This window comes from Uloborus diversus, unplaced genomic scaffold (genome assembly GCF_026930045.1).
Source record: "Uloborus diversus isolate 005 unplaced genomic scaffold, Udiv.v.3.1 scaffold_365, whole genome shotgun sequence".
Taxonomy (NCBI): Eukaryota; Metazoa; Arthropoda; class Arachnida; order Araneae; family Uloboridae; genus Uloborus; species Uloborus diversus.
The window spans coordinates 85,239-108,872 of NW_026558533.1; the positions used below are offsets into that span (position 1 = coordinate 85,239).

The window sequence follows — 23,634 nt, forward strand, 5'->3', positions numbered from 1 at the left end:
ACATGAGTAAGATTAAGGTATTTAGCTATTTTTTCAAGTCCTTTTTAAGTAATCTATTACCGCTGAAACTATTCAATAAACACAAGTTAAAATACACAACAAAAGTATATGTGTTTTGGAAACAAATACCAATTGCAAACATTTGAATCAGAACTTATTGTTCATTTTTACTTTCTTTAAAAAACTGTCTAGTAATGCTAATTAAATACAGAAATATGGAATAAAATAAGCTAATCTACAGCAATATATCTTAAAATAACTTTCAACTGTCGAAAATGTTAAAATATTTACAAGATGCAAAAGGATTAAAATTCTACCCAGTACGCTTTCATGGCAGGTTTACAAAAAATAAAATAATTTATTAATTACTAAAATAATGAAATGAATACCAGGCAGGTATAAGATGTGAAAAATTGAAATTGCTGAGAAACTAACATTCACGACAGTGAAAATCAAAATTGTGCAACAAACGGGAAAACTGGAAAAAAAAAAGAGAATTTTGGGCCTTAAAGTTGGAAGTAATATTTGTTCAACTGGAAAAGCAAGATATTTATATAGCTTGAATAACTCATTAAGGAAGATTATGTAGTCTTAAACTAAAAAAGCAGGAGTTTCGAATGGGTTAGCACCAAAATGTAGTAGTTTGAAGGGCCCTTCAAAATAAATTTCCTAAATGAAGGAATGTGGTTGGAAGTTTTGAAGAAGGGTATGAATCCTGGTTTAGAGCAGTGTTTCATAATCACTGTCGTAGTTTTGTAGTTTGCGGCATAGATGATTTTTTTCTTTTGCCTCAAATAGCTTAAAATAGCAAACTTTTCGCATAAAATAAAAATTTTCCGAGAAAGAATCACATGCATTGTGAACATGGAAAATCCAAGATTTTGTTCCCAGCTTAAAAAATCAAAAGATAAATGAAAAAAACTAGAGTTATTATGCAACAAACTCAATTACAAAATTTTCGTGAAATAAAGCTAGAAATAAAACAAATTAAAGTCATACACAAATCATATCAAATTCTATCTGAACTCACCTAAATATTTGGCAAAATGAAAACTACACAGATAATGAAATCAGACTATTATAATGAGTCATATTCCGCTTCAGGATATCAGCACAAGGACCCAAGATACGCTCAAACCGGGCACGATCCAATTTTATACATTTAAGAGGACCTTTTGCTTTCACAGTAGCTGCTCTAGGGCGATCAAGTAGCAATGCAATTTCACCTAAAACATAAAATACTTCGGTAAAACAATGACCTCATGTAAGACAATAAAAACACATTTTAAACTTTCAGATAATGAATGCCTACCCTATTGCATTGCTAAATCAGATTTGCAATTTATGACTTTCATACAAGCAGCACTTCTCAACCTTTCTTGGTCCCACATACTGGTAAAATTTAGTGGAAAAAGATTGCAGACTGATGAGAAGTTTTAAACTTGGCATTAAAGAACCATACCATAAGTTAATTGTAAGATATTTTTAAAATGTTTTACTCACAATATTTCAATGTTAAGGTAAGTAATCACTACATTTTAGTACAAAAAACTTGGTAGAAAATGTTATTATTATAAAGTTTTTTTTTGCTGTCAACAAGAACAAGATACGATCTCCGACGACCGGCAAAATTTCCAGTGAACTAGAGGTTGTGAATCCCCAGATTTAAAGGAAAGGCTTTTTCAACATAACTGTTTCAAGACTAATAATTAAGATCTTTAAAATACTATATTCAGAACAATGCTTACATTTTAACCAGTCGACAAAGGTAAACAAGAAATGTGTTGGGAACATTTCATTTATTAAATGCACTTACATGCTATTTTAATATAAAATTTTACTGGCTCAAAAGATAATTTATAATTTATTTTAAGAAACATTAGCATTGATTTTAAAAAAGGTGACAAAACTTGTACGAAAAAAAGTTATTAAGCATGACATTGCAACCTTTACAAATGAAAAAGCACAAAAAGTACACGAGGATTTGCTCACAGTTTAGACAGTAGTTAAAATTGTTTTTTTATGATACATGAATTAGTGCAGTAATTCTTAACCTGTGGTTTGTGAGCTAATTTAACGTGGTTCACCAACCGCTAGCAAAAATTAATTTATATCAATTTACCTAACAGTTTTAATTAAATTTATTAAAGAAAACTTTTGGGTTCTTCTTCTCATTTCACCTAATATGATTGTTGTGAAAATATTATTTCTATCGTATGCTATGGTCCACTTAGGATTCAGAAGAATACCAAGTGGTCCTCAGTAGCAAAAATGTTGAAAACCACTGACTTAGTATACTGAACAAGAATTTTTAGTGACCAAATAAAATAATTCCAACTATACTAACCAAAATAATCAGAAGGCCCTAATTGACCAACTTCAACTTGTGGCTCTGAATCGGACCTGCGCTGCAGAACAACTGCTGTGCCCTAGTAAGTAAAACAGAAAGTATATTTGATGACATTACATTTTATTCCTTTGAATTTCTAAAAGCAAGAAAAATTATTAGGTATTCAATGCATGCAGTTAGTTTATATTTAGACTCGATTCTATAAACACAAGAAAGTTTCAGTTTGAAGAATTTTTTTTTAAACATTGAAAAAAAAAAAAAGGCTAACTTAATTTTTTAAGAAGCTAGTTATTTGGTATGACTTAGGTAGCTACTCTCAGCTAAGTTGAACGAGTAATTGATATCATATATGATAAACGAGTAAGGGTAAAAATACTCTCATGTATAAACAGTGTTCTCTCTCTCTCTGAATTCTCCCTGATGTGAACACCCTGATATTCTGAACACATTTTGATGGTCCCGGTAAAACCCCATAGATTTAACATAGACTCTCTGTATTCTGAACACCCTAAAATATGAGCACCCCAGTATTATGAAAACTATTTTTAACCCTATTTAATTAGTACCTCTGTCTATATATTAACATGTTCACAATCGGTGCTGGGGAATTCCTAATGAATAAAATTGAAAAACCTGAAATACCTTCACAATTTTGTCACAATGATTGAAGACTGAAGAGCACTAAGAAAATGCTGAAGAGAGGAAGAAGAAAAATTATTTCTGCGGATATTGCTGCATTAAATAAAATCATTCTGCTGAGTAATATGAGCCTGAAATTTCTTCCACTGCAGGCTGCTTTTGTGGAAACTGCATATTTCAAGTATTCAACTATTGCATCAAGTAGTATTCAAGAGCTTTAAAGCAAGATTATGTACAAGCAATATGCGGCTGAGAATCAAACGGAAATCACTTCACTTAAGCAATTGGATAACATGCACCTTGAACAAAAATACACAATCATTGTGTAATCTTGCATTGTCAATGCAAGAACAGATTGAATTTCCTCTTTTTTACATGTACTATACCAATAACTGTATTGTAATATTTTACACAGTTGAATGTCACAAATAACTTTTTAAATTAAAAAAGAAAGAAAGAGAAAAGTCCAACTGAGTTTAATAAGACATTGCACTAGCCCCTGATTCAAAATTCAGCACCTCTATCTCAATAACTGGTATAGCTCACTTGACAAAGTACTGGACATTAACACAACAGAATTCCTATGCATGCATTTCCAGTCACAAACAATGAACAACCCCATAATTTGAATACTTTTGTTCGATCCCATGAGCATTCAGAATAGAGAGAGTCCACTGTAATAAAAAGTAGCAGACATTTGTAAATTGCCCAAGTAGAGGAATATCATTTCAATTTTTATTTAAACATTTGGATTCTTCATAATTCAATTCATCCATTTTGCTTGATTTAAAGCATGTAGTCAAGTGACACATCAACCCATGAAACTTCTTAAAGTGCTTAAGTACAGATTACAAAAGTACTTAATTCTGATTTTAGATTTAAAAAAAAAAGTACTGGAGGATTAGGCCTTTTCAAGAACTGCAAAAAATGCACATCTAAAAGTAGGAAAATTAGAAAATTAGCAGCAAAAGTAGGACAACATAAAAATTATTAGGAAAGTAGCAACAAAAATAAAAAAAGCAGGAACCAAAAACACTTTGAATGTGTTGTATTTGTTGCCACTCTTCAAGTAATTTTAAGTTCTACAGGTGAATCTCAATTAGAGGTGATCAGGGAGAGATCACAGCAAAGTAATCATCAGTATCTGTCTGAGTTAAATTAATGATAAAAACTAATTCTATATTTTCTTTATATAAGATTTTCATTGAAGCAGAAGATAGCATAATTTAATTTTTTTAATCTGACACAATTTTGGAAGTATTTTATTGCTAGTAAAATTTTTTAAAAATAACTGAGCATACCAATATTTTGAGGAAGGGAGGGGATCCATCTCAAAAAACGACAATATTTATTTACAAATTACGATAAGCCTTAACAACATTAACAAAGAGTTTGTACATTTGGACAGATTATAATATATTAAAGCAATATTTTACTGCAGAATTTCATCAGCATTTAATTAGTATGCTACTAAAAATACTTTTGTTTTGCAAGCATTTGGATTTCAGAAGTTTAAAACAAACACTCTCTTTTAGAATGTGAAGAATGAATGAATAATTTTTTTTACTGTACCTTTTTGTACAATAAAGTAATCTAATTCAGCATAGTCAAATTAATCATTATACTAGAAACACAATTATGTTTCTTAGAGTAGTTGAAATGCAGAAGTGAATAATTAATAACATAAAAAAACTAGTCAAAGCTGCATGCATATAACAGAAATACACACATACACACACTGAAATAAGCTTACGACCAAACGGCATGACCTTGAGGGTCACGGATTTTGACAAAATTCTAGCTATAGGTCCATTTCCACTAGGTATGAGTGCAGGTAAAGCGGTTTGACTGCATAGGCCCTGGTTTGACTGCAACGAGGACCCAAATTTGCTATTTTGGCCCTAGAAATGCAATGGCGTTTCCATTGGAATTTCAGACTTCGACACTATGTTCGATCTCCCATCACCTTTGGCATCTTTTCTTAGTAAAATGAGTATAAGGGAGAACATGTTTTTTTTTTATGAGCACTATCTGAGTTATTTGAAAAGTCGAAACGATCTTGCATTTTTTTTTTTTTTTTTGTGTGACATGTGCAATAAATCAGAGCTTTTTCTCCTCTCCATTTTTGCTTATCAATGTGGGGTATCTTTGATAGCAGATGATAAATATCCAGTTAAAGTAAATGTTTTTATTAGCAAACGATAAATACTTTTTACTAGCACACGATTAATATAAAACGAAAATAATTAGTTTCATTTGCAAACGATAAATATCCTGTAACTATGTTACATTGTCATTCAAGGGATTGAAATTAAAAGTAGTAACCAATTTAAATTTGAGAACCGCTTATTAAAAATTAGGATCCAACATAATTAATTTGAAGGGAAGCATGCAAATGGCTCATACTGCAGTACAGTAGCAGAAAAATGGAAAAAAATGGTAATTTTAAAGGAAACTCTGTTGCATCCTTTGTCCAAATTATCAACTTCTGACCCCCATTACGGCCAAACTAGGGCCTATGCAATCAAACCGCTTTACCTCTGCTCATACCTAGTGGAAATTGACCTATATCTAGAATTTTGTCCAAATCCGTGACCCTCATGTTCGTGCCGTTTGGTAGTTAGTTTAAGCATTTCACTTATTGTGTTCATTTTGAACTCTCAAATACAGCACTTACATGTTGCAGTGTTGCCAGATTGGGGGAAATTTCCCCATTTTGGGGAAATCTGGTGTTCTCTGGGGAAATTTTGGGGAAATGAGTTTTGAGGGGAATTCTTTGGGGAATTTTTTTTTCTCTTGGGGAATAATTGGGGAAAAAGAAACCTCTGGAAAAAAAGAATTTTTTTCGTATTTTGATATCTGGTAGTTAAATTGTTTGAATCAAACAGCGTTGCTTTAGCTTTGCTCAACTTTATGGATTTCGCATTATGTGGAATCTTTAGCTATGGAATTTGCATTAATGTTCTGCTTGAGTAACTAGTTGATCCGTGAAACAGGTAAAAATAAGGGGGACGAAGGATAATTCTTGGATAAATATATACAAAAATCATAGTTTAAATGTATATGCAGAAGCAGAGTAGTAAATGCGAGTAGAAAAAAAATATTTGGGTATTTCTTATCTCTCGGTCATGCGCTTGTATTTATGACTAGTGGCACCCGCACGATTTTGCCCATAGTTGGAAATTAAAAGGTCTTTTGGTTTCCTTGTATATTTACAAATAATGCATGATGAATTTCTCGCCAATTGGCTTGCCCACGTTATGATAACTTGGTAATTTAGTCGTCCACCTTATGATCATTTTGCTCGGGAAAATGCTCTTAAAATTGGAATAGAAAAAGAACAAAATCAAATTTTCGAAAAATCGCTTAAAAGCACTCTCATGCTGCAAACTAATTCTTCGCAAAATTTCATGAAAATCGGCCAAACGGTCTAGACTCTATAGGGTCTGGTGGGGTAAAGTGGTCATAAAATCGTAGATTTTCAACTTAGGTGGATATTAAATACAATAAATTCTTTAAACACTTCAACTTTTTTTTGTTGTTATTTTACATTGCATTATTAAAGAACACAATACATAGAATTTCAGGAAAAATTATATTCATTTAAGTAGTTTTATAACAGTTTGATTTCCTATGTATTTATGACCACTTTACCCCATGGGGTGGGGGAAAGTGGTCATAGTTAAAAATTGATGCAAAACCGTTATAAATTAACCGTAATATTTATATATTTCGGTTATTTTTATAGTTACAAGAATATGCACGAGTGTATGCAGGTATACATGATCATGTATACGTGATTACCTACAGTATACATGTCTACACGAGTATATACGCGTAAAAACGAACATCATATGCGTGTATGCACTTGTATCTGGAGTACATACATGAATACCTGAGTATATGCGTGTATAATAGACATATATACGCATATATAGGTAGACATACATATACGGGTATACACGAGTTATTTCGTGGATACATCCAGTTCGTGTTTGGTACATACCTACTGACGTACATACATATGGAAGTAACGAGTATACAAGTATGTTTACGTGTAAACACCATTATGTACCAGTTTAGACGTATATACATGTATATAAGTACATGTATGTATACACGGGTATATCCCCAAATACACATGTATGCTTACAGAGTGAATTCAAGCTCTGGGGCTAAAATCAAAGGGGTGTGAGAAGGGAGGATACGAAGCAAAGAATCATAATGAACTTATAGTCGCTGACGCGCTACATGCACAGTAAGCCAGAAACTGATGGATGCAAAACATACCACAAATTTGTTACACAAAGATGATTTTACTTGATCGGCTGGTGGCGAGATGGTTAGGCGCTGGCTTTGTATGTCTGTGGGGATGACGGTCGGTGGATTTTCGAGATGCAGAAAATCATCATGTCGTGTGATTATGCGGCATGTAAAAGATCCCTAGGGTATTCGTTTGGCTTAGAAATCCCTAAGCAAAATTAAAGTCCTAGTGCAATTTCACATCAAAGAGAGTCCAGGTGCCTCTCCCAGGTGGAAACTGGGCGTTAAAAAAAACTATAGTGACATGCATCAGCACCTTAATGGTGACACATGAAAGACTGATGCATTGTAGGGGAGCGCACTAGGTCTGGTTATGGCCCAGACGCCTCTTCAGGTGGGACTCTTATACATCCCCATTGGAAAAAAAAGATGATTTTAACCAACATTTTAGTTTTTAAGAAATATTTAGAGTAGATGTTAAAGTTACGGCCTGTAGTAGTTCTAATACACGCATCGCAACAAAGGCACAGCGGCTGATGAAAGTTTTTCAAAAGTCTCATTGTTGCAACAGAGTTCTTTGTGATTGCGACGCATGTATTACAGCAGCCGGCCCCAAATTTCATCAATCTCTTTAACACTTTCGAAGGCCTAAAATGTTGCGTAAAATTGTATTTGTGTAATAAATTTGTGACCTGTTTTGCATCCCTCAAGTTCTGACTTTGCGTGCATGTAGCGCGTCAGCGTTGTGTTTGTGACCATATGTTTCTTATGATTCTTGGTTGTTCTACTCCCTTCTTACATCTTTTAAGAATTTTCCCCAAGAGTTTAAACCCACCCTGTATACATGTATATCATATGCTTGTGTGTAAGTGTCTACTCGAGTTTTGAGTACGTATGCATATATACGTATCTACCTGAGTATATAAGTGTTCGTATATATACGAGTATAAGCGGGTATACACGTGTATAGTCGAACGTATATCTTTATAGACAAAAAATACTTGCAGATATCCATATACTACACGTTTATTGGTGCATTTATGTGAATACGTATATATACGTGCCTACACGAGTATATGCATATGCATACGCATACACTGGTATATTTAATCCTTTTTACTGTAAAAACAATACATATTAAGTGAAATTGATATTTCATTTATGTCTGCCTCATACTTAAAGATTGAGTGACGTTAGAAGGACAATGTTTGTTAAGCCTAATATTATGACCACTTTACCCCATCTTACTTAAATTGTTCTAAAAAATCAACCAAAATAGATTCAGCTAACTACTAATGAGTAAGAGTTCTTGAGACATGTAGGAAGCTTCCTGTGCAGTCAATCTGTTCATAATTCTAACAAACAAAATTTTCCAAGAAAGTTAAAAGAGGTGTTTAGATTTTGAAACTTTTCATATTCACACAAATTGTTTTATTTTACCAAATAAAATTTTGCCAGTTGTGAAATTTTGTATTCAAAATGTAGTTTCTAACTGCCCTATCGTAAAATAAAATTTTCACATTTATTCGAACATTTATTTCCAAGCTATAGACATTTATTTGACTTATGACCACTTTACCCCATTGACCACTTTCCCCCAGCAGACCCTACGTGTCACAGAGACCCTGACAGACAGAGAGATCCGGACAGAGAGATATCCAGACAGAGAGACTTTCAACTTTATTATTAGTAAAGATAAAGAAAGATAAAGATGACAAAAAAAAAAAAGGCAAAAATGGGAAGAAAAAAAAAAGTTGGGGAATTTTATAAGAAAATTTGTTTATTTGGGGAAAAAAATTTTGAATTTGGGGAATTTTGATAGAAAACATCGCTTTTTGGGGAAAAGTTGGAAGGGAATTGGGGAAATCTGGATTTGACCATCTGGCAACACTGTCATGTTGTTGTTGAGTCATGTTTCCCTTTTCATGAGACTTCTGCTGCCAATAATGTCATATCTCACTTATAATTAATTTTATTCTATTATTTTCTAAAATTCATTTTATTTTAGTTACAGAGAGAGAGAGAGAGAGAAACAGTTATGAACCTATTTTTTGAAAAAGATACTAAGATTCAAAGCAAGAAAACATGGCTAATAGAGGGGGGGGGGGGAGGAATGCAATGAAAAACACTTACATCCTCTATTATGAAGAAATCATCCCCTGGTTGTCCTTGTTCAACTATGATATCACCGTCGTTAAATTGCATTGGTTCTAATGCATCAGCAACAGTTAACCTTTCCCAGTCATCAAGACTTTCTGAAGTTAAAAACCAAATTAAATAACCTCATCATTTTAGGTTTATGACAAGCAAAATATACATAAAATCTTAAAACTTACCTAACACAGACACTTTACTGAGGAATTCTTGGTACATTTTTCTTTTTCTGATTGTGCTTCCCTGTAAAAATTATAACATAAGAAGCTTGCATCAGATCATTAATAATGGAGAAATAAGTTCTAAAGCTCTTTTAATGAATTTCATTATAGAAAATTGGAAAATGATCGAAATTGGAATTATCTGTAGAATGGATTATCATTTGCATTAAGAAATGAAATTCCTGAACTACAGAGAAATTCTAGTAGTTGGAGTGTCTTTCTGTTAAATATGTATAAATCATTCATTATAAGAATGGTGTATCTCCTTGCAAATTATTTTGCTAAGCCTGCCTTTTGTCAGAACAAAAAGCTACATATCAGAACAAAAATATATAAATCCAAGCTACTAAGTCTGCAAAAAAAAAAAGGTTTAATTAAAATATTTTTTTTCAAAAATTTCAAGCACTTATACATTCACTTACCATTAAAATTCTTCTGTATGTGTCTCTGTCTATAGCCCATAATTTGCAATCTATTTTGGCCTAGGTAGAGGGGGAAAAATAACCTTAAGAATTAAAATTGCTTAGTTTCTCAACAGCATAAGGAAAATATTAAAACTAGAGACGTACCGAGTAGCACTTTGGCCGAGTACCGAGTACTCGGCCTTTTACTACTCGGCCGAGTACCGAGTTACCGAGTAACTCGGCCTTTCACTACTCGGCCGAGTTTCCCAGTACCAATTATGTTGAAAGAAGGACCACTGACACACACCGATGAATTTTGAACTTATTGAAATAGTAGTATAGACCTCCTTGTCCATATAATAGTTTTTAAACTAAATTCCTGCTGAAATTTAACTACAAAATTTTGCAAAAATAATATTTTTTAAATTAAAAATGAATAAATAAAAGGTATGACTTATCAAGTTGGAATTAAAACAAAATATTCAAATTTATTCATTATAGATCTAGTTCGCTAAACATAAATAATTTTTAAAAGCAAAAAAACAAATGTGCAGGAACACTGCAGACACGTTTTTCTGTGTTACAAGGATCGTCTTTTCAGTGCATAACATGTGAACTAAAGAATGTAAAGGCATACGACAAAAAATTTGACTTTTGCCGGATGCCTTTAAATCAACGAACTCACATTTTGTGCATTGAAAAAGAAATTCCTCGTAACGCCAAAACACGTGTCTGCAGTGATCCTGCACTGTGCTTCTAACGTTGTTTTATTTCCTTTTATTTTTAAAGCTAAGGAATTTTTATATATCTTATAACTAATTTTAGTTTGTAGCAAAAATTCCATATTTGCACAATTTTTAACAAAAAAGTTTTAACTTTCGAGACATTCGAACCAAGATTTATTCCATTGAAGTATTTCAAACTTCATTATTCTCAAAATTTAAATTTGAATTGTAAATGGTTGCAGAAAATTATATATGCTTGAGCTTTTTTGTTAATTTTAATATATTCAATTTTTTGCAACTACTCGGTATTGGCCGAGTATCTCATCAAAATTTGGCCGAGTACCGAGTACTCGGCATATTGGCCGAGTAGGCCGAGTACCGAGTAGTTACCGAGTACTCGGTACGTCTCTAATTAAAACATTTACAAAAAAACATGTTTTTACTTTTATTTAACACATTTAATGTCTTGAAAAATTTTAACTTTGAAACTCAGCATTTACTTTCAGCAGTATTTACCATTGTTATAGACAGGTGCATTTGAAATGTGATAATCGCTATAGGCAGGTTGAAAATACATTGGATAATTGTAAACTTTGCCCAGACAAAACAAAAATGGTTATAGACAATTTTGTCAAACACATGTACACATTGAATTTGAAAGCGATAGCTTTGTGAAAGGTAAATTAGCTAGCTAAAAATGGAACAACGTTTAAAAGCACAAAAAGGATAAAAAGTTTTTAAAAATGCAGACATGTTTCGGAGGCAATAGCCTCCTTCCTCAATGCGAAATGAACAAGTAGATGAATCAAGGTCAAGGGAGAGTTTAAATGCGTAACCGGAAAAACATTGACCAATCAGCTATCAAAATACATGTACACATGTTTCTCTCTAAAAGAACCATAATGTCTCTATTTAATGACTGTTTTCTCAACAAAAAAGGTCAAAAAACTTAAAGAAAACACAGTATTCCTTCCAAATTACAGTAATAAATATTACAGTAGTAAACAGTGCAGATAAAAGTTTTTCTTACACATATTAATATACAAAGATACCAGAAATGTATGTAATATGCAAGTTCTATACATGCAAATATATAAAAAAACATAGTGACAGTTTGAGACATGAGAAGCGGGAAGGGAAATGTTTTTCTGTAGAATTTATCCAAAAATTCCTTTTTAAGGACTACTTAAGAACGATTTTTTGTGACCCCTTGACTGTAGTCTTTCATTAGGTTCACGTTAAAACACGTCTTCTGTTGTCATAGTTAAACCATGTGACCGGATCGGTGCTTTAGGTTTTCCTAAACAAATGATCTGAAAGTACCGTACCTAGCAACATTTGTTTCTAGGCTCAAATCCATCTGAGTTTTGGCACCAATGGCAAGAATACTTTTTGTTTATTTGGCAAAACATTTTAAATTGCAAAGAATTGTTTTTGGTTTTTAAAGAGTGTTTAATCACTGTAGTTGAAGAACATGTTTATTTTACATCGGGAGGGGGGGAGTGATTTCCGTTTATTCTATTCTAAAAATTCTCAAATATTTGGAAAAAGACCAAAATTCTGTATAAATTAGGTTTTATTCTCCATTTAAATTATAAGGTATCATTTCAGAAGCCAATTTGTACCCGCCATCACAAAAAGGAACAGGTAATAAATTTTAAAAGTGTATCTATGTGTCTATTTGTGGCCATCGTAGTTCCTAAAGAGATGAACTGTCTTTGATAGTTTTTTTTCGTTCAAAAGGTGACTTGACCGAAAGTGTTCTTAGCTTGGCCTCTTTTTTGTGGAACTTTAATCACCGGAGATATTAATAAAAACCGACTCGGCGTTTTTCAGAATTATGGTAGTAAAAACTTAAAAATTGAAAGAACAAAGTTTACTGCGTTTGATATTTATTTGGAACTTCCAAGTTGTATACAGTTTGAGCTATAATCTTGTTCAGTAAATTTTAAATACAATTCAAAGACTTTATACGCGTGATTGGTAGTGATTTCATAATCGGAACATAAGGAGAAAAAGCTCAATGATTTAAAATTTCTATCCGCTGTCAGTTGATATTTGTTAAAGTGTTTTCGGACCCATGAAATCCATCTTAATATGAGGTCGGAATTATGGGACATTTTTTAGTCTAATATTAGTTTTTGTTATTGATTTGAGGTTTCTGTTCTTCTTTATTTTGGTTTTTCTCTGCACCCTTCAAAAAAAGTGAGAGCAAATTCTCTATTTACTGTTTGTAAAGGTGTTCCTGGCTATGTTATTCCACCGGGTGGAAAAAGTTGGGTGGAATAGGTCAACACAGCATTTATGCTGAAATAAAATGCAAAAAATTATTTCTAGCCTGTCCAGTAGCAGCTTTACACTCTTGCTCCTGTATCCTACATCTACCGAGCAAGCTAGAAATAATTTTTGAGATTCTATCCAAGCATTAATGCAGCGATGACCTGTGCCTTCCAACACTCCTTCAATTTTAACAGAGATTTCTTTGAAGAGTAAATTTTTTAACGACCCGGCACATCACTAATTCTTATCCTTTGAGTATGGCTAAAGGAGCAAACCATAGAATCTATGAAGACCTTTCAGGTATGCGAGAAAAAATAGTTGGTAAAACAACTGCTCAGTGGGTCAATCAAGTTGTAATAAATATACGCATTCTGACACCAAGCGGCTTAAAACATTTTCTTTTTACTGATTTCTTTTTAACACAATGGTTCAAACACTGGATGGTTTATTGAAATTTTTCAACTTTTCAATTTACAAAGTTTGAACAGAAACAACGTTTGTCGAGTCCTCTGGTAACTCTATATAATATTTAAAAGCAAATTAAGTTGATATTAATTTACATTAAGAGCAAACAATTGACAAAAAAGTAATCGTTCATGTAGAAATGCGATCTTTTCCAAAAATCACAATTGCAAAACTGAAACATTAATTTGTTTAGCACTCAGTTTGATTGCAAAACAAAAACCTGAAAACTGCAAAACCTTGTACTGTGACTAATTTCAGCGCCTAAAATTGCTGTCTCGGTTTTCCAATCACCAGATTATTCTGAGTGCTTTGGTACCATTACAAATATCTTTGGTCACATTAAAAATGGCAGTTTCTGTCGGAACAACGGCACATGGATAGTTTCTTTATACTCTCAGAAAAAAATGACACCTTTGGCGATTTTCTATGATTTCTTTCCTCATATTTGAACAGTATTGTTCTGCAGCTCAGGTCCCAAATTTAGTAGCGTTCTGCTTTTGCCCCCCCCCTCCCCCAAATATTGATTTTTTTAAATAATTAATTTTCTTCTATTTACATCTGTTTTTTGAAAAATTAAGGTGACCATAAAAGTCTGAGGGTTTTAAGTTTGTTATAGTAGAATAATGTGTGGCTAAGGTTTACGAAATCCTGATTTTTTTAAAAAAATTTCACATATGTTACGAACGAAGAGAAATATATTTATGTCCCCACCTCTTTTTTGCAGGAGAATGGGTTCTAGAACCATATCTACTGCACATATTTAATTCCATGCTGTTAATTTCACTTTTATGACAAACCCATTAAATTAAACAAGAATCAGCTTTAGTGAGGAAATTCAAAAGATTTTATTGGTTCAGTGTTAAGCCTATGGGAGCGTAAGTTGATTTTATTAGTGAGCACACCTTGCTAAAAGTGATCAATATTTTTCAAAATATCCCGCAACATAATGGCTTTTGATGTGCAGAAAAACTTCAAACTTTTTTTCAAGCCAGGAATGTAAATGACAATGTTTAATGGGCCAGAAGCATTCTTTCCAAACAATAACCCAGGAATGAGGCAATAAGACCATTTAAAGAAAATTAACTTAATTACTGTAGAGAAATTAAAAAAAAAAAAAAGATGTATGAATCTAGTATGTATGAATTTTATTATCCTCTTTGCTTGAAGTTTTTTTACAAGTACTAAGTTATAATGAGCTAATTTTGCTGTTCCTTTGCGCTCATTGCAAGAGAGTTTGACTACAGTACATATTTACCGTAATTTTGGGTAGATAAGCCGCGGCTTATACGTGTTTTAAAGCTGAAATTTAACATCTGCGGCGTATCTTCCAGGGCGGCGTATCTGAAGAAATTTTCCCCCCACCCTTCTTAGTGTTTCTCATGTCCGCCTAATCGAGTGGCAATGTTAAAATTCATTAATAAACGCTAGTAGAGCTCTCAAATTGCACCATGAAACAGGTTTCTCATTAAATTTAATTTCTCACACCCTTAAACCTGCGTTAGTTTGCACCGATTTTACCGCTGTTGTTCTTTCCAGTGTTGCCAGATTCGTGATGGTAACAGACGTTTCACGAGGCTGAAAAATGGAGGAATCGCTAGCTTGTCTGAGTTAGAGTCCCTACAGTCTGATAATGTTTTAAAATGTCTCCATAATGATAAATTTAAAAAAAAAAAAAGAATCAATCGATAAAAGGTAAATTTTTTTTTGATGAACTGCTAAGTATAACACAATGATTTGAAAACTTCTCATCCAACCAAATGCAGATGTCATCTGTTTTTTGCGTAACCGTAGCATTTTCCGACTTTTTTTTTGTTACACGAAGTTAATTCCATTTCTATCCATCAACAAGTGCAGTTGCTTGTTACAGTTTCGTTCTAACTATAATAAATAATCACATCCATACATATGTATATATAAAGAAATATATATGGAGGGGGTGGGATGCCATGTTTTGATACTCTTCTGCGGCGTATACCATGGGGCGGCTTATCCGATGAACTTTCATTTTTAGTTAGTAAATTATTGCATGTGCGGCGCATACGATGGGGCGGCTTATCTACCCGAAATTACGGTATTCATAATTAGCTGCAATGCCCGGCTTTGCACGGTCTACCTCGAAAATAAAAGTTTTGTCAAGTGACACATGTCAAGACTTGCCAACTTTTCAAAACTGGCATCAGTAAAACTTTTTGCAAAGCATTTAATAAAACCAAGACAAATTAATTGACGTAATATAACATTAGATTATGCATGTGTAATACTACTATAAGAATATGATAAAATTTGTTATGTAATTGCAATACTTAAATAAAGCTAATCACTGCAATTTAAACATCAAACTGCATTTTAGTTTATGGAAAATATACGAAATCTTAATTAAATATGAAAATGAATATTCATATAATTTTGTCAATAGTAATCTTTTAGAAGTGTATAATAATAACCTGAAACAGTTTCCCTTCCTTGAAAAGATATTTACTTTTTCAACCTCTCAAAAGTCAAGTTGGGAGTAAACATTTTTTAGAAGCTCAAGTTCAATCAATAATGCATCAAATATTGAAACCACATCTAAATTTACTGTATTGTGCTAACTTTTATGAAACAAATGCTGATGCTAGATGATGCTTCAAATTAAAATTTTTTGTAAAGTATACTACTATTTACTTTTTACATGGTAAAAAGATGCATTTATATTTTCAAAATCAGCAACTTCAACATGTGAAGAAAATGCAGCTGAATTTAATGACGCAGCAGTGGCTTTTTTTTTTTTTTTTGAATTCATTAAACTCTTCTCTTCTGCTTCCACATTTCTCAAATGGACCCCTCCAGTCGCATGGCGACCTACATCATTTCCGCAGAGAGAAATCGCTAAGCCATCCAAACAAATCTCGCAATACACACATTTCCTCTCTTTCTTATCAGACTTTTTAAATGCGGAAATTCAACAGCATATGACACCTTTTCCATTTGAAAATCACTTTTCTTCCTTTTTCCCAGAATCCATATGTACAACGAGATACAAAACAAACAAACACACGTCGTGTTTCAGAAAGCATTCTGCGTCCCTTTGTTCTTTACCCACGGATCGAAAAAAGCCCTGGAGTTGACCAATGAGCTTAAAGAAACAAAACTGGGAGTGGCTAGGGTTGCCAGATCTTTCCAGAGAGCAAGCGGATTGAAAGGAAACAGTTTCTTTCTGCCGCTAGCTAAGGGGGAAAAAAATTACCTATTGGGGGATTTTGAAACAATCTGGCAACACTGCAGTTGCATAAATGCTCAGAAGAAAAGACGAGACAAAATGGCCAGTTGTGTTTAGGAGGTAGTTGGGGGGGGGGGGGGGGGGACGGAATGCTTTATTTGGCTGATTTTTTAAGCAAATCCGAGTTTTTAAAATTATTTTGGAGGATTTTTTTAAAAAATAAAGTTATGATTTGATTAAAAAAACAGTTCCCAAGCGAACCGTAGCTAGAAATGGTAAAAATCGGGAGTCTATTTGTAAGCCCATAAAGTTTAAGTGACATCCGTAAATTTTATGGATAATCCGTAAAAGTTGGCAAGTCTGGCATGTTCAACATGTCAGGCATCTATAAAGAAAAAAAATACTACAAAATTTCCTGTCAAAACAATTATTCTCAAAGAAAGAAAACAGCAAATCAAAAGTTCCCGAAAAAATTAAACACAACCCTCTATAAATACAACTAAAATCCTAAAAAAAAAGAAAGATAAATCGCCAAATAAGAATCAAAAGGGGAATATTTTTACCTCGAAACAAAAATAAAATTTTATTTAGTCACTATTGAGAAAAAAAGAGAAAGAATGCTAATTTAAGAAGATATCGCACAAGCGATCATTTTCCGATTTAAAACTTCTGTTCCATTAGGCTTTACAGTGCTTTTTTTCTGGTGATTTTACAGCTTTCTTTTTTGAAATTCGAAGGAAATGAATGGACTCTATGGCGTTTTTTTTGGGGGCTTTCGGATGGGACCTGAATCAAAGAAATCAGATAATTATTTCAGGTAGAAAAAGCCATTTAATACCATTTTCGGGCCCTAAAATTAAAATTCGAACGGTTCAGTACTTTTTTGGCATTTGAAAACCCCCCTACCTTCCTTCTCGGGTGCCCAAGTACTTCCTTGCTAAATTTGGTCTCGATTCGATGTAAACTGTGGATTTGTATAGGGAACATACATATATACACATATTCTTTCATTTATTTATATAGAATTTGGAAACTCTTGAAGGTACTTTAGTAAAATCATGAAACTTACTTTAACAGTCGCAGCTCTAGGAGTACCATAAATTAGAGCAAGTTCTCCAAAACTGCCTCCATCACCAATTGTAGTTACAACTTGTCCATTCAGATAAACCTAAAATTTTTTTTTTGTTAAACCAAAACGTGAAACAGTTGTCAGTTTAAACACTGATACAATAGCATAGTGCATACTATGATTTCAATATGAATTCATAAAGTTCAAAAGGCCTACCAATTCAGAGTATTTTTATAAGTTATTTAACTAAAATAAACTCTACAAATTATACATAAAGTAATAATGCAAAAAAATCAGCAGCAGATTGATTTAGTATTTTCCAATACATGGGTGATACCTGTTATCCAGATTTGGAATGGTTTTAACTAGAAGAAACTGGTGTCTAAAATAAGGTTTCAAGTCATTTGAATCACCTTAACGGTGTTTTTTCTGCAATATTTTTTAGTCCAAAACAGATAAATACATAAATAAAAATACTTTATCAAAAACAAATAACTACTAATTTCTTAATTTGCATTGATACAGGTTCTAGAGCATTCTTTATACTATGCTGATCCTGATTTTCTTTAAGAAAAAAAACAAAAGCATTTGGAAGCTTTTTCTTTTTGGAGAGAGTTAAGGGGAGGTTTGCGAGTGGGATCATATACACATTTGTTTATTTCTGTTAGGTCTCTGTCCTTCAAAAGATAAATAGAAATAACTGACCCTCCCCTAAGCTTGGCCGGGAGGGCGCCGCACCCAACTTGCCATTTTATCGGTCTACGCTCTGATTGCCTTTTTGTTCCATGAACAGGCACCCTTTTGATTTAAGATTCTTACTAGGAAAAGGCAGGAAGCCGGTGTCCCCTTCCCTTGTTTTCCTACAATGTCTTTCTTTAAAGTGAAAATAGCGAATATCTGCCCCTCCCCCTCTACTCCCAACTTGGATTGCCATTGAGCTGACTATGAGAAAAGCATGTCTTCCATTATCAGTTACCACAAGGGATAAAAGTGGCCTGGGGGTCTGCATTGCCTTTTATTCAATAGTGGGGGAGGGGGGGGGGGGGCTATTTACACTAATTTCCAGGAAAGAATACTGGCTGTCATCCTTCCTCCTTATCGCTTCATGACAAGGGACGTGTTTATTTGTCCAATTGACATGTGTTTTAAGATAATTCTAACTCTTCTCTTCCAGCCAGATAAATGTTATAAGTTAGCCCTGCATTTATAATCTTTCATTCAAATTCAAGTTTTTAATAGTGCTTTTACATTTTGAATTAGAACAAAGCAGGTGCAGTAAAGCAGCACAAATCTATTAACCTAAAATCTGGTGACATCTTTTTCTTTTCTTTTTTTGCGCTGTAAATTTATTTTTTATTTCAGTCTATAATAGTGTAAATCGCGATTATTTGATGAAACAGTTGTTTTCATGCATAATTGGCAGATAATACGACCTGTTTTATTATTAAGCATTATATGCACGCCAAGCATTTTTGGGTCTAAAAATATGTTTGTATTTTTGCTCAATATACTTCATATTGTGTACTACTGAAAAAATAATAAGAAATATCGAAAACCGAAAGCAGATGCTAAAAGATTGCTGCAGATATACAGCAAAACGCTAATATTTCGTGTGACAAGTGGCATCAAAGAAACACAAAAATATAAAGAATTCAGCATGTAAAAGCAGAATGTGGATGATTTTGGACATTTTAATTGAAAACAAATGACTTAACTATTGAAAATAAATATCAAGTGCTTTCATATTGGTGTTGTTTATTGGTTTTTGTTTTCTTATGGTGGTGGTTACTATAAGAGTTTACTTTTGGATTTAAAAGTTTGTTACAGCTAGTAACAGCTGAAAGAATTAGTTATCATATTTTTTTAAAAATGATTATAAGCTATTCAATTGTTTTAGGAAGTAATTCATGAATGTTTCGAAGTTTTTATTGTTGTGACAGTAAGACATTTTAGCCCAAGAATAACAGTATATATCCCAAGACTATATTCACTAATGCTTTGAAGCGATAACATGCCTTTTAGTTTCGAAAAAATGCCCTTTTCTCAAAAAAGTGCCCTTTTGTAAAAAAAACAGCACCCTGCCCCTTTTTAATACTGGGGGAAGCTTTGGGGGAAAAAAAAGCTGCATGGCAGCTGATATGAAAAGTGTTCGGGAGGGAGGAAGGCTAGAGGGGATAAATATTTTTCGCATTCCAATTTAAAGGTCCAGGAATTTAATTATTCTTAGTAGTGTCATGTGAATATAAGATGTGAGAATTATTCTTTAGTATTTAAAATTTAATTTTATGCACTTTCTAATTTATTTGTTTTTACTTTCTATACTTTCATACTGCAGTTCTATCATGATGTTGCAGCAAACTACATTTATTTATTGTTCATAAATGTATTCATCATGGTTTCTTATTGAAGGTATGCTTGGAAAAAAAAATTCCGCCGATTAATTGCCACTATTTGGCCAATTAATCGGTGCATCCCTAGTTGGAGACCCTAAAACTCTAGAAGTAGGAGTTGGTGGGAATTGGTCATTTTCCCACCGATCCCATAGCCCAGGTAAAAAACATTTCGATTAAGAAACAGCCTTTGCATTGATCAAGGCGTTCCTTGAAATACCGAATCACGTGTCTGCAGTAATCTGAAATTTGTGCTTTTCGACGTTATTTCTTATTTTAGTCTATAGACTACCTCAAGCGTTAGTGACAATGGTTGCAGGGTCTCTCTGTTTCTGTTTTCAGGGTTCCCACTTTATAAATGTTTCTGATACATTTTTTTACACAAATTTACTTGAATTGTCAACAATAGTAAGAACTTTTTGAGGGCAGGAACATCCCGATAAGAACATTTCCAAGGAGAGGATCTGCCAATTTTTGGCAGAAAATTTGCCGTTTTTTAGCATTTGCGATGAATGGTGAATAAACTAGTCACTTAAGGCAGTTACTGCATACAAAAATTTTAATTGAAAAAGAAAAACAATATTAACATACGTCTACTTCTCCTTGATCAATTACATAAAAATTGTCCCCCTGATCTCCTTGCTGAATGATAACTTCACCAGCTGAATGTACCACAGGAAACATAGCATCAAAAATGTCACTGAAAAAAACAAGCAGAACTTATATAAGTATGAAAAGTTAACAAGTGAAACTAAGAAAAAAAAATCAACAAACATTTCAGTGTCCTTTTATATCAACTGGCAAAGGGAAACTGACCAAAATTTCGAGAAGAATCATTTTCCAGTGGGCCAAAAAGTGAGTGTTTAGTACCATTATGCCAGGTGTAAGAAATGAACAAAATTATGAAAAGCGGGGCTTATAAGAAAACAAAGCACAGAAACTAGAGGTTTATTGTACTAATCCCATAACAGAAGTGTCTTAAACAAAACAAGTAACTGAGGTAAAATTCAGACAGCACCTAGTGGGAACATCATGAATCTTTAAAGAATCAATCAAATGTCCACCAAGATGTCCAAAACAAAACACTTTACAAACAATCACATAAAATGTCTACAGGTTGCATCATTACTGACACCATTAATAGCAAAATGCCACTTTAAGGTACATATAGTAACCATTATGAAGACTAATTGCTTTTTTCTAAACATATTTTTATTTAAACTAAAACTCACTTTTTTGCTTTGGGAAGGGGAAAATCCCAATCCAACAAATAAAAAGGATGACTGAAAAACAAATCAACTTTTGAAAGCGAAAGCAAGATTTAACCATGAAAGGGACATTGTATGTGAAGAAATAGGATCAGCAGATCAGAAGTTTCCTCAAATGCTGAAAACAAACTCCATTGCCATTTAAATGTAAACTTTTTTTGTTATACTTAGCACTTCACTGTCTATTACAGCTGAAATTTCAAGTCAGCTAGCATAATCTAAATTACAAATTTCTTTTCTGTAAAATATTTTAAAGAAAATTCATTTCTAGTTAAAGTAATTTTGATAAATCTTTTTCATATTAATTCAAGATAGTTTTAGGGAACAATAGACAGTTAATGAGCAAACAAAGATCTCAAAACAAGAAACTGAGTAAGGAAGATTATATATGAATGAAAATGAACTGTTTGGAATGAAACTACATGATTAACATAAATTTAGTTTCAGAACAAATGAAAACATTAAAGAATCTGAAATCGAGTTCCTCTTGCCCTGAAATAAAAATATTTAAAGAATGGTACTTTCACACAATAAAAGGATTATGTTGCTGCTTCAGCGCAAAACTAAAAAGTTCAAAATCATTTTTTTTGAAAGCATTGGATTAGGACAGGGGTTCTCAAACTTTTCTGATTCACACCACCCTCTGAAATTTTGAATTTTCTCCTCTATTATATAGATAAATAGTGATAGCATGGACACTTCACGGCAACCCTCATCTCTCCCACGTATCCACTTTGTGAAAGCATGAATTAGGATATATTTATCTAAGAGTAAAGAAAACAAACCATTCTGATATAATACATGACAGAAAATAAAAGGACAGGAATTCAAAATCAGTTCTTGAAAATACTTAAATTTATAGACACAACATATTGAATCAATAGGGATACATAATTTGAAATTGTTTGGCCAAGTAATGCTCTATAAATTTTGCGGAAAAAACAAAAAATGCTTGACAAGAAACAAAGAGGAAAACTTTTGGACTAACGATATTACACATCATAATAGGATGTAGAGGTCTTCCTGTTATCACATAATATGCTAAGATCAAAAAGACAACTTTAACGCAGATGGTAAAAATATCCAAATTCACAAAAAAAAAAAAAAAAAAAAGACAAATTCAAAACATGAAAAATATTCTACATTATAAGTAAAAAAAAACGATAAGAAAGCAAAACAAAAAATGCTACAATGATGCAGATTTCAAGTACCTGCGTTCTGTGTCGTCTAAATGTGCAAAGAGAACATTTTTTTCTATTGCTTTGGATAAAGCTGTCATCGTTTTGTAATCTTTAGGTACAACCTGAAGAAAAAAAGAAAAGAAGCAGGTGATAAAAATATTCAAACATAAAAATGGAACATTTTTCTATAATAAACAGAAAAGAAACACACTGCATACATTTTCTGGATAAATTTACATGGGTAGATATAGTCAACTGTCTCACATCCATAACACATGATACCACCAAATCATTTGATAGACTTTAGCTTGGGAATTAAATGTTTTCAGGGGTCTGTCCAGAATATTTCACAGTATCTATTTTTGTGAATTTACGAAACATTTATGTGGAAAATGAAATAATTTTGTGGAATCTAAAACTTTATACCATCTAACATTCAGCAGCCATGAGGTTAGCACAATTTTGGATCATGACTATAATTTTCAATATAGCAATGTAAAAACATTGAACGTTTGCCCTAAAGTTTTAGAAAGTTTAAGAACTTTCATTGAAATGATTACCATGTATACTCAGTTTGAGTCGAACAATTTAACTCGGTTCAAGTAGAAAAAAGGAGGCACCTATACTTCGGATAAAACTTTCAAAACTATTTCCAAATAACATTCAAAAATAAGGACATTACAGATTTTAGTACTGTCATTACAGCTAAAGACTACAGAAATAAATACTAACATATTCTGGTACAATTTTGTATTTTCTGACTATTCACTAATGCCTTTAATAACATGAAAAGTAAAAGCAGAGATACCCAAATCCAGCTTTGCGAAACTTCCATATAGTTGATCTTGCAGACATTAGTTTGTTAAAAGAAAAGAAAAAACACATACAATAGAGTTACAAGAATAAAAAAACTTGACGTGAAACAAAACTTGAATCATATTAATTTGGATTAAATGCAACACTTAACAAGAAAAACCTAATTGCAAACTGTGGGAACAATTCTTTTCTAAAATCACAATCGCAAAC

The 23,634-nt window shown here is 32.7% G+C and overlaps 1 protein-coding gene across 2 annotated transcripts in view; it reads right to left on the reverse strand.

Annotated features, from left to right (window-relative positions):
- Positions 1-1,030: 1,030 nt before the first annotated feature.
- Positions 1,031-23,634, reverse strand: part of LOC129233380 (cAMP-dependent protein kinase regulatory subunit-like) — a 31,836-nt gene continuing 9,232 nt past the window's right edge. The window contains exons 3-10 of one of the 2 annotated variants that reach the window (XM_054867415.1): positions 22,639-22,730; positions 20,751-20,859; positions 17,770-17,868; positions 10,050-10,109; positions 9,589-9,649; positions 9,386-9,507; positions 2,348-2,429; positions 1,031-1,226 (exon numbers count right to left, since the gene is read on the reverse strand). In XM_054867415.1, coding sequence (XP_054723390.1) covers positions 1,054-1,226; positions 2,348-2,429; positions 9,386-9,507; positions 9,589-9,649; positions 10,050-10,109; positions 17,770-17,868; positions 20,751-20,859; positions 22,639-22,730 — 798 coding nt within the window. In that variant the 3' untranslated portion in view covers positions 1,031-1,053. The remainder of the gene's footprint in view (positions 1,227-2,347; positions 2,430-9,385; positions 9,508-9,588; positions 9,650-10,049; positions 10,110-17,769; positions 17,869-20,750; positions 20,860-22,638; positions 22,731-23,634) is intronic. The other variant, XM_054867416.1, reaches the window with a different exon arrangement.